Below are 12,461 nucleotides of genomic sequence, written 5' to 3' on the forward strand. Positions count from 1 at the left end.
CATACATCCAATGGAAAAACAGCAGATCGAAATTGATTACACTGTGACGTATAGTTAATCTGTCGAAAAAGATGTAAACAATTGCTTAAAACCTGGGTTTTTGAGGATATGTAAGAAATAGAATAATACATTCGTGTCCGTTAGATACCATTTATGTTATAACTCGTTGTTTATAAATGTATCAAACTCGATTTCGCTCGTTAGATACATTTTAAAATAACTCGTTGTAAGATAAATGGTATCTAACGGCCACTCATGTATTATTCTCTATATATCTAAATATTTAAAAAAAAAAAAAAAAAAAAATTGTTAGCATGGGCACATATGAAAAGAAAACAGAATAAAACAAGAGAGAAACAAAGGAAGAAAGAGGAACAAAAGAAGCAAAATTGATAGAGGAAGAGACACGGGCGGACGGGCGGACGGACGCACGGACGAACGGACGGACGGACATGTGGAATGACAAACGGACATGTGCATGGACGGGAGGACATATGGATATACGAAAGGACGGAAGGACGGACGGGATGGATCGACGGATGGATGGAAAGGAGGGCAGAAAAAAGTTTTTAAAAAAAGAATGAAAGAAAAAAAAAGAAGAAAAAAAGCAGAAATAGTAGAGGAAAGAAACATTTTCAAACAGAAGATTTAACCTTTGAGCGCTCCTAAAATTGTTTCTTTGTAGCGAAGAAAATTTAATTGTACTTGGATGTTCTGCCAGACACTCCTGGGAACCAATCTGCCTGTGCACGCCACTGCAGCGATGCACCGGTTAGCTCTGCAAGTCTTTGTAGCAGAAATCTATAAATAGCAAACAGGAATCTGGGTTTACAAATTACAGAACACGACAGGGACGTTTTTCCATTCACAAACAAAGTAAGTGTATTTACGAATGATTGAGACTTTTTCTTCTATTGACCTAGTACATCAAAATAGGGAGAATTTGGAAGGGGGTGGCATAAAACGAAGAGAGAGTATGATCGTCGCGTGTTACGTTTTTGCATTTAAATACCATTGTTTGCGAGCAGTAATAACATTATCGAAGCCGGTGTTGAGATTTGTCTGGTCTCTCCTATAAAACTCTCTCCCCGTTCAATATTTTATAATACAGTTTTCCTTTTGTTTTTGTTTTCAATCTTTGTTATTTAAAAATACTAATACGAAAATACACGTTAAATTAGCTTTTTCCTTTCTTTCAGATTAGATAACATGATTTGTAAAATTATATTTTTAAGTTCAACACGTGTACACACACAGTTGCACACACATATTGAACTACTTAACACTAGTATACGTACGTACACGCACAAGCACGCATATTCATACATGTCTGACTTAGTTTTCGTGATCTTTACAGTTAACAATTTAAAGTTATAAAGCTTTGGTCGTGTAATTTTAAAAAAATAAAAAATAAAATAATAATAAGCCTGTTGCTCGACTCCAACTTATTCTGGCACAATGTGCCATATCTTTCAACTTCCAATATCTCACAGTTAATCGGTTATTTCAGTTGAAGGGACTGTTCTCAGTTTAGTGAAATTGTTTAGATATCGCCGATTAAAAAGATACTTTTTAACGACATTAATTTCATAGTTAATATATTTTTGATCATCTTAGTGTTTGTACTGGGTCAAACTTCATTTCTCTCTCTCTCTCTCTCTCTCTCTCTCTCTCTCTCTCTCTCTCTCTCTCTCTCTCTCTCTCTCTCTCTCTCTCTCTCTCTCTCTCTCTCTCTCTCTCTCACACACACACACACACACACATTCCCAACTACAATCTTCAATTCTTGTTTATCTGTACTTGTTGTATTATTTTGTCTGCCATTTAAAATTTGTAATTGTCAAATGTAGGGAGATATATTAATATAGGCATCGCCTGTTGGTCAATCCCCAACGTTAACACAAACGTTATACATATTGTTATGTATTATGTAAATTTAGTTGTTAAAAAATGCTATCAGACAGAAGCATCTTATAATGGCAACAAACTCAGGATGGTAGCTTTAATGAATCGGGGCGAGACGTAGCCTGAAGAGCGGTCGGTCTAGGATCGATCCCCGTCAGTGGCCCATTGGGCTACTTTTCGTTCCAGCCAGTGTACCGCGACTAGTATGCCAAAGACCGTGGTATGTGCTATCATGTCCGTGGAATGGTGCATATAAAAGATCCTTGCAACTAATGGAAAAATAGTGCAGGTTTCCTCTCTATGACTGACTATATGTCACAATTACCAAATGTTTGACATCCAATAGCCGATGATTAATAAATCAACGTGCTCTATTTTTGTGTTTAAACAAAACAAACATCATCTTTAATGAATCCACATTTGGGTTGGAGCCGGTAGTGGGGTTTGAACTCGGTGTCTACTAGTCTTCAACACGACGCACATTACTTATAAGAGAGTACCACTAAGACTGGGTTGTGGAACAGTTCTAAGACTCGGCTAAGTGGGTAAACTTGACAAATGGAATGCGTTTCGTTCGAACAAGCTGACTGGCACATTGACATAAGTCGGCTAAAGAAGTAATTACCAGTTTGAAAAAAATATCAAAGAGCCGCACAGAGAAAAAAACGAAATTGAAAAAGTTTTCTTGGTAATCTGAGCCGCAAAACATGAATTTAATACACAAGTTCCTCTGTAAACGAACATATATTCATAAACATGTAGTTACGCCATGCATACCGCTCGACGCAAGTTAGACATAATGGATACATTCCATTTTTTTTTTTTTTAAGCGGTTACCATTGGTTATGTTTGTTTAAAAGACAAAAAAAGCATTTTGTGATTGAATGCGTTTTGTTAGTTTAAACATTATTTATTTTCTCAAAATACATACAACGTTCTAAATATTTGTAAATGGATCTTTGGTCACCAATGAAAAGCTGTGTAAAACCATTTTCTCGTTAAGTGTATGGAGTTACAATTATATTAGGTTTGGCTGGTTAGTTTTAGTTTATTGTTCACTAAAGTTAAAATTAAAATAATAAAACACAGTAACCGATCAAAACTACGATTTGTTTAATTATTTTAACAAAACGTCTGTCTGTTAATAACGATGGCAGTGAGATATATAATTGTTTTCCTGTTTAACGACACCATTAGAACACATTGATTCCTGAATCATCTTAAAGGAAACCTGGGGGCGGGACATAGCGCACGCTCGATGCGCGGTCGATCTAGGATCGATCCCCGTCGGTGGGCCCATTGGGCTATTTCTTGTTCAAGCCAGTGCACCACGACTGGTATATCAAAGGCCGTGGTATGTGCTATCCTGTCTGTGGGATGGTGCATATAAAAGATCCCTTGCTACTAATGCGAAAATGTAGCGGGTTTCCTCTCTAATACTATATATCAAAATTACCAAATGTTTGACACTTGTATTTAGAGGAAACCTGATACTTCTTTATTTTAGCAGCAAGGGATCTTTTATATGTGTTTTCTTGTAACATATCAAGGCCTGATAAAACCAATTTTTAAAGTTTTATACTTTAAGTAAACTATTTATAGTATAAAGTATTTATTTATTCAAATTATATAGCTATATAGCTATTTATTTAAACTGAGAGTAAAGAATACCTTCAAGCTATTTCGTTCTAAGTAGTAAATATTAACTTCAGATTATACTTTGACGTAGGACTTTTAAAGCTACAATCTCGAGTACATATGTATATATACACAGTTTATGTTAATATGATAAATACATAAATATGATAACCAAACGTGTGTGTTGCATAAAGACCATATGAATGAATCATGGGCTATTGGATGTCAAACATTTGGTAATTCTGACACTTGGTCTTCGGAGGAAAACCCGTTACATTTGTCTGATTAATACGCAAGCTATCATTTACCACAGATAGGACAGCACATACCACGGTTTTTGATATACCAACGAGGGCGATCGATCTACAATCAAAGGATCAAAGCTAGATCTCGCCCCTGCAGTTTACCGTATATATCTGTTGATAAAGAAAACCGGCTACGGTGGCATCGTGGTTAAGCCATCGAAGATAAGGCTGGTAGTTACAGGGTTCGCAGTCCGGTACTGGCTCCCACTCAGAGCAAGTTTTAACGACTCAACGGGTAGGTCTAAGGTCACTACACCCTCTTTTATCTCACTAAGCACTAACAATTAACAACTAACACTGCCCTGGACAGACAGCCCAGATAGCTGAGGTGTGTGCCCAGGACATCGTGCTTGAACCTTAATTGGATATAAGCTGAAATGAAATATAAAGAGCACGATTTTATTAAAACTATAGTTGTATTTTGTTTCTTGCATTAGTAAACGATGGCATTGGACGAGGCGGCGAAACTAACTTTAAAGAAGATAGTGGGTGGCAAATCGTTTTATTCTATGTATACTTGATGAGCGTGTGGACTGTGGAGACATAATTAAAAGGCCTTATAATGTAATTTAGCTTGCTTTGTCGCCATCCCTTTGAAATAAAACTTACTTGTAACATCTGTAATAATAGCAAAGGGTATTTTAACTGCTTTTAACTGCCCAAAGATTCTAGATTGACATCGTGTACTACCTTTAATACGTTTAATAAGTTTCGTATGATCAGTATTGGCATATAGGTTATATACTGACAGCCATAGAAAACGCAGCATCAACTCCAGTGTCATTAAATCAGTAAAAGTAGCAAGCAAATTCTATTCAGGCACTGTATTACGAAAAAGACACTATTCTGCAAAGAGATGACAAAGTCCAAGAGGTTGGTAACATCCTTTAATTTCATTAACCAGCACTTATTGTGCGTGGGGTACCAAACAGAATTTCTGGTAATGTGGTACAAAATGTCAATAACGGGTGTGGCCACCATGGGCATTCAACATGACAGCACAGCCTGGGGAATTTGATGCTACACGAGATCCAAATTTGCCTCCAATTGTTGAAGAGTGTAAGCAGGGGCTTGCAGCTGAAGTAATGGTCCCATTGCATCCCAAACATGTTCTATAGGAGCAAGGTCGGGTGAAAGAGATGGCCATGGAAGAACATTGATGTGTTGCTGGTTCAGATAGGCCATGGTGAGTCTAGCCGTGTGAGGCCTAGCGTTATCATATTGTAACGTCTGTAGATGAGGGTTAGCTGCCATGTGGGGCATGACGTGATTTTGGAGGACCTTGTCTCTGTAACGTCCTCGGAAGATGTGAAGGTCTGTCCTACCTTGCATGCCGATTCCTCCCCATATCATCACACTACCACCTCCCCAGCGATTCACCTAATGGACACAACAGTTGGCGTATCTTTCACCACGTCTCCGCCACACCCGCATCCGCCCATCGGCATAGCCGAGATGAAATCTTGATTCATCTGTAAAGAGGATCTGTCCTCAATGGCTTTGTGTCCATCGATGTTGCGTTCGAGCCCACCGAATTCGCTGTTGTCGATGCCGCTGTGTCAGGATGGGTCCAACGTAGGGTCTTCTTGGTTGCTCCCGTAGTCGGCGTCGTACGGTCTGTTGGCTGATGGGACTATTCGGGCCATGGGTGGTAGTAGCTGTCCTAGCTGCAGGCTGAAATCTGTTGCGCAGGTGAGACAGGTATATTTACCGATCTTGATGGCGGGTAGTGACACGTCGTGGACCAGAGCAGGGTCGATCACGTGTGTTGCTTGTTTGTCGTTGGCGCTGTTGCAGTCTCACAATCGTAGAGTTGTGGCAATTGAATCTTCGGGCCACTTCCCTCGCCGACAAGCCGGCACCAAGACATCCTATGGCTCGTTCCCTCTCATTGCCAGAAAGTCGCGGCATCATGAACGTCGTTACATTAACCTAAGGTCGATCACAACGTGAATCTGATAACTTAATTTCTCGGCTTTATAACCGTGGAACTGGTACTGTAAGGTGCCAGTGGCATGACTTGCACGTGCGTGTTGGAGATTTTCAAGAATTCTGCTCCCGAACACTAACATGCTTCAGCACGTGCACAAAGTACGCTTTGACGTGAATTTTCATTCGGTTGCATTCATTCTAGCCTGTATTTCAGACCGCATCTCCACAAAAACAAAAAATGAGCCAAATAAATTGATGCTGCGTTTTCTATGGCTGTCAGTATATGTCTTCTTCAATGTTTTGTTAAATGTTTTAAATCAGTTTTGGAACCGATTTTTGCAGCCCCTTTAGTTTCATAGGTCCTAGACCCAGAACGCAGCGTGCTTAATGAATAATTCGACCACGATAGCTGAGATGTGGATTTTTTTAAAATGTGAAATGTTCAGTATATTTTGTTTTGTTTTTGTTTATTCTGTGTTCCTCTCTTTTCTTTGTAGAATGAAGTTAGCCTTGATGTGTGTAGTCCTCGTAGTGGCACTGCCCGCTGCATTCTGTAAGAATCAGAATAGAGCAAATGCAAAATCACAAGGTAATTACCGTAATAGCAGTTCTGTTGTTAATATAATATAACAATAATACTATCAAATGTCGGTACAAAAACAGGGGCGAATCCAGTATTTTATATGGGGTCCAGAATATGAGCAAGTTTCAGTTTTGGAAATGTGTGTTAAAATTTGCGAATTTTATTCATCGTTTTCAATGCATTTCCCACAGATAACACAACACATACCACAACCTTTGATATATTAGTACTAGTCGTAGGGCACTGTTTGGAACGGGGGGAAAACAATCAAAAATGGGTCCAGCGATGCGGTTCGATCCCACTATGAACTCATCTCAGGCTAGCATTCTACCGACTGAGATAGTCTCGCAGGCTCCACATAGGTTACTCCTTTCAAAACGGGGGCGGGTTGTAACCCAATGGTAAATCGTTCGCTTGATGCGCTGTCGGTCTGGTATCGATCCCCGTCGGTGGGCCCATTGGGCTATTTCTCACTCCATCCAGTGCACCACGACTGGTATATCAAAGGCCGTGGTATGTGTTATCCTGTCTGTGGGATGGTGCATATAAAAGAGCTCTTGCTGCTGATCGAAAAGAGTAGCCCATGAAGTGGCGACAACGGGTTTCCTCTCTCAATATCTGTGTGGTCCTTAACCATATGTCCGACGCCATATAACCGTAAATAAAATGTGTTGAGTGCGTCGTTAAATAAATTCCTTCCTTCCTTTCAAAAACGCTGCGAGGAAACGTTCATATGCACGTTCCTATCGTGTCAGTTACAAGTATGGCTCTGTATCCAGAGCCCGGGGAGTGTATTTGTAAGTTGAGGCACTGTCAGTTCCATATAGTGTAGGTGATGAAAATATAATATGTATTTGAGGGACCGAACCTGTTGCATACTTCCCCGAGATAATTTTGATTTTCAGGTGTAAAAAACAAAACGATATTTCCAGCTATCTGAACAGAATAATAGGGAACGGGGGGGGGGGGGGGGGGGGGGGGGGGGGGGGCGAGAGCATGGCCCCCGCGGGCCCATTTTTCACGGCTCATGGGTCAGGAAAATAAACCTGTGTGTGTGGAAGCGAGATATATTCCGGGATAAAATATTCCGGTAGCAATGTATATTTAATTGCTGCCGAAAAACTGAGTGAGATTACTTGTTCATTTCGAACACTAGGTTTTATTTCTTGCGAGGAGGGACCGGCCTCGGTGGCGGCGTGGTAGGCCATCGGTCTAAAGGCTGGTAGGTACTTGGTTCGGATCCCAGTCGAGGCATGGGATTTTTAATCCAGATACCGACTCCAAACCCTGAGTGAGTGCTCCGCAAGGCTCAGTGGGTAGGTGTAAAGCACTTGCACCGACCAGTGATCCATAACTGGTTCAACAAAGGCCATGGTTTGTGCTATCCTGCCTGTTTGTGCTATCCCTTGCTGCTAATCGGAAAGAGTAGCCCATGTAGTGGCGACAGCGGGTTTCCTCTCAAAATCTGTGTGGTTCTTAACCATATGTCTGACGCCATATAACCGTAAATAAAATGTGTTGAGTGCGTCGTTAAATAAAACATTTCTTTCTTTCTCTTGCGAGGACTTTACTATTAAACTAAATATGCTTATATTGTATAGATACAGTCTTGTCCCAAAATATGTCACATCTTTTACTGGATTCAGCGAATGAACAATGTATTCTAGTTTGGGGTGGGGTGTGCGTGCGTGCGTTCGTGTTTGTTTGTATGTATAGGTGGATGGATGAAACGATTTCTTCTGTATACGTAAATACATGCGTAAATCTGATTGCGTGTATATATTCTTTGATTATTGATCTGTTTCAGCGTGTCGTTATAAAAAGGACAAAGGCCCCTGTAATCCAGACACAAACAAACAGATGGTCACACTGGTTCTACTTTCTGGAGATCCAACACGCTGTAAAAAAGCCAATAAAGTTATAGAAAGAAATTGCAAGAAAGGTAATAATATCGAGCACACAAACTGCTGTTATTTCAAATACCGACTATTTACACTTTACACTTTACACCCATACCTCTCGTCTCTCCCTCCTCGTGTATCTCTCTCTGTCTCTGTCTGTCTGTCTGTCTCTCTCTCTCTCTCTCTCTCTCTCTCTCTCTCTCTCTCTCTCTCTCTCTCTCTCTCTCTCTCTTTCTCTCCCTCGCTCTCTCACTCTCTGTCTGTCTGTCTGTCCGTCTCTCTCTCTCTCTCTCTCTCTCTCTCTCTCTCTCTCTCTCTCTCTCTCTCTCTCTCTCTCTCTCTCTGTGTGTGTCTCTCTCGCTCGCTCTCGCTCTCTCTCTCTCTCTCTCTCTCGCTCGTTCGCGCTCTCTCTCTCTCTCTCTCTCTCTCTCTCTCTCTCTCTCTCTCTCTCTCTCTCTCTCTCTCTCTCTCTCTCTCTCTCTCTCTCTCGTACATTCACACATATTTGTGGGGAGTAAGTAAAGATGTTTGTGTGTGTGTGTGTGCGCGCACGCGCACGCGTGCGTGTGTATTTGTGTATGTTTTCTATATGTATATGTTTTCAGTGAATTAATATTTATTTTTAGCGTGTCGTTATAGAAAAACAAAATCTGCGTGTGACCCGCAAACAAACAAACAAACCGTTACATTCACCTTGGTTTCCGGCAACCCCGCGAAATGCAAAAAGGCCAACAAAGTTCATCAAAGAAAGTGCAAGAAAGTTAAAGGTAAAGAGGGACTTAATATATGGTGACATAGAACTGCCATCGACATGTATAACGATATAATCCAAACACGTTTTTTTACAACAAAACGGTATACTTCTAGGCGCTTTGTCAATGTAACGATATACGTAACATGAATTTGTATCACAAGATATTGTAAAAACTACCTCCAACCCTAAATTATGTCTTTATGTCGATGGCAGTTCCATACCACCATACTGATTAGTATAGTTCATTCATTCCTTTCAACTTATATCCAATGAAGGTTCAAGCATGCTGTCCTGGTCACTCACACCTCAGCTATCTGGACTGTCTGTCCAGTACACATGGTTGCCGGTTAGTTGTTAATGGTAACAGTGGTTAGTGAGAGAATATAATAGAATAGATGTTTAACGACACCCCAGCATGGAGAACAAATATATCGGCTGTTGGGTGTGGAACTACGGTACATGCATAAAGAAATAGAAGGTTAGTGAGAGAGAAGTCGGTGTTGTGACCTTATACCTGCCCATTGAGTCATAATACTCGCTCTAGGTGGGAGCTGGTACCAGAGCGCGAACCCAGTACCTACCAGCCTTATGTCCAATGGCTTAACTACTACGCCACTGACGCCGGTTATTTTTAGTATAGTATTTCATTTATTTACATATATTTCCAATCAGTTCTGTAAATCACAGTTGCGTTTTGTCTGAAAGTTGCATAATAATTTCTTTTTCTTTTTTTTTCTTCTTTTTTTTTTGAAATGCAAAGTTTATACCGTCAGCAACATGCAATAAAAAGTCACAACAAAATAATTTAATGTATTAATATATACATTATATAAAGCTACATTTGTTTCCTTCAAAATTTGGTCAATATCAGAGGCGGATCTAGGGGGACCCAGGCCCCCCCTCCTAAATTTTGCGACAGTTATAATTTTATTATACATTAATTTTCATTTTTTTTACGATCCTTCTCCAAACCTCCCACAAAGATCCCTTGACATTCCACCTCATGTCATTGCCCCCCTTCCCTAAATGAATTTTCTGGATCCGTCACTGAATATGTCCACCGTCTTGCTCTTAGACTGCTCTCAAACGTTATTTTCCCATGAGGAAATTGATTTTCTGCTTTCTTCCAACGTAATTTCTTCCCATTTCTCTCTTGTCATTTATTAATTCATTCTCCGGGGGGTTTTCACTTACAAATTTGAATCTGTTACTATTTTAATAATATTTGACCTATGGGCCTACAATTTTCACTGAATGTGGCAAATATCCAAATAGTAATGAGAGTGGAATATTAAAATTACAGTCCCCATACTTTTTATTTTAGCCAATTCCACATTCAGTAGGGTTATCGTTGTGGCAAATATCCACATAGTAATGAGTGTGAAATTTTAAAATTAAGGTGCTATGATTTGTAGCCAATTCAACATTCAGTAGGATTATCTTCTCTCTTTTTTTTTCTTTTTTTTTTTTGGGGGGGTGGGTGGGGGGGGGCACCCGCTATATGCCAATTCATCGGTTCCTTTATAGTAGTGAATTATATTTGGTCTACGGTACAAAGTGTTTCCTAATTTGTTTTCCTCAGTACATGTATATATTTATAAGTCGGTGACAGATCCAGTACATCCGTTTAGGGTAGGCCTCAATGACATGTGGCCGAAGGCAACAAACTTTCTTGAAGGGATTCCTCATATTCTCCAGTGTACAAAATGAAAAGAAAACAAACAAACAAACAAAAACCGTCGCAAAATTTACGGGGGATGAGCACTAGGGCCCTCCCTCCATAGATCCGCCACTGTAAGTGTAAGGTATGTCCATGTCATAAAATACCCACTTAACCTTTTCTTTGTTTCAGATTGTCGTTACAAAAAAGTAAAATCCGCATGTAATCCAGACACAAACAAATTGACAGTTTCATTCAACTTAATATCTGGAGATCCAAAGAAGTGTAAGAAATCCAATAAAGTTACAGAAAGAAATTGCAAAAAAGGTAAGACATATTTAGTTTAGTTCATCATTCAAATATTGAATAGTTTTTTAATGACATATTGAAATACGGATATTTTGTGTTTAGAATATATTTATTTAGATCTAGGGGGTGAAAATCGTCGGGGATCCATTTGGTTTTTCCATTTCCCAAGCAGTGCTCCACAATTGGTATATCAAAGGTTGCGGTATGTACTGTTCTCATGTGGAATCAGTAACTGAAAAGCACTTCGATGTACAAACTTGGTAAATTGATTTTTACATTAAAAAAACAAAATTGCTCCAAATGGAGTGTTAAACATTGCGCCACAATCATATGTTCATGCCCTATGAACGCTTTTAACATTTTGTTTTGTGTTTGTTTTGTGTTTGTTTGTGTTTAGCTTGGTTTGTAGTCAGGGGCTTTGTTGAGAGTTTTGTTGGGTTTTTAAAAGATCTATTGTGTTACTATAGTTATTTATGTAACTTGTTTTCAGCATGTCGTTATAAAAAGCAAAAATCTCCTTGTGACCCGAAGACCAACAGACAGACCATCTCACTCCAGCTGGTGTCAGGGGATCCAGAGAGATGCAAACGGACGAAAACAGTCCGGGAAAGAAAGTGCAAAAAAGGTAAACATCAAAAAGTAATTAAATATTGATAAATCTACAAATCACGTGGATCGCGATATCGCGATAGTTAAATTATTATATAAACGACACCACTGGAGCACATCGATTAATTAATCATCGGCTGTTGGATGTCAAACATTTGGTAATTCTCACTCAGGGGGCGAGACGTAGCCTAGTGGTAAAGCGCTCGCTTGATGCCCCGTCGGTTTGGGATCGATCCCCGTCAGTGGGCCCATTGGGCTTTTTCTCGCTCCAGCCGTGGTATGTCCTATCCTGTCTATGGGATGGTGCATATAAAATATCCCGTGCTGCTAATCAAACAGAGTAGCCCATGAAGTGGCGACAGCGGGTTTCCTTCCTCAATATCTGTGTGGTCGTTAACTATATGTCTGACGCCATATCTACCTTCCATAACGTTCACTTTGTAACAGTCGTTCTTAAGTTAGGCGTACACTGTAAATGGAATCGATGTCGTGTGTTGTGCAAACGGACCTCCAGCACCCAATATACAATCTTGTCTTCTTCCGGAAATGCTATTACTGAATAGTCTTCTTAGGTCAATAGCTGGTTAATTTTATCAATGTTGTGTCCTCCGAGAAGGGGGAGGGGCGGGACGTAGCCCAGTGGTAAAGCGTTCGCTTGATGCGCGGTCGGTCTGTGAAATCACTCCAGCCAGTGTACCACGACTGGTATATCAAAGGCTGTGGTATGTGTTATCCTGTCTGTCGTTAAATAAAACATTTCCTTCCTTCCAAGAAGGGATGAAGTTTACTAGAGTTGTATAGAGTAATGTATTTTTTTATTTTTAAATCACACCTATTGGACCATATCCATCTAAATTTGGTTGGA

General features: G+C 39.9%; 1 protein-coding gene across 1 annotated transcript in view; it reads left to right on the forward strand.

Moving 5' to 3' along the window:
- Positions 1 to 283: 283 nt before the first annotated feature.
- The window catches only part of LOC121370308, a 33,853-nt gene continuing 21,675 nt past the window's right edge, over positions 284 to 12,461 (forward strand). Inside the window, exons 1-6 of the mRNA XM_041495448.1 lie at positions 284 to 876; positions 6,278 to 6,369; positions 8,171 to 8,305; positions 8,891 to 9,031; positions 10,871 to 11,005; positions 11,478 to 11,612. Coding sequence (XP_041351382.1) covers positions 6,279 to 6,369; positions 8,171 to 8,305; positions 8,891 to 9,031; positions 10,871 to 11,005; positions 11,478 to 11,612 — 637 coding nt within the window. The 5' untranslated portion in view covers positions 284 to 876; position 6,278. The remainder of the gene's footprint in view (positions 877 to 6,277; positions 6,370 to 8,170; positions 8,306 to 8,890; positions 9,032 to 10,870; positions 11,006 to 11,477; positions 11,613 to 12,461) is intronic.

This window comes from Gigantopelta aegis, chromosome 4 (genome assembly GCF_016097555.1).
Source record: "Gigantopelta aegis isolate Gae_Host chromosome 4, Gae_host_genome, whole genome shotgun sequence".
Taxonomy (NCBI): Eukaryota; Metazoa; Mollusca; class Gastropoda; order Neomphalida; family Peltospiridae; genus Gigantopelta; species Gigantopelta aegis.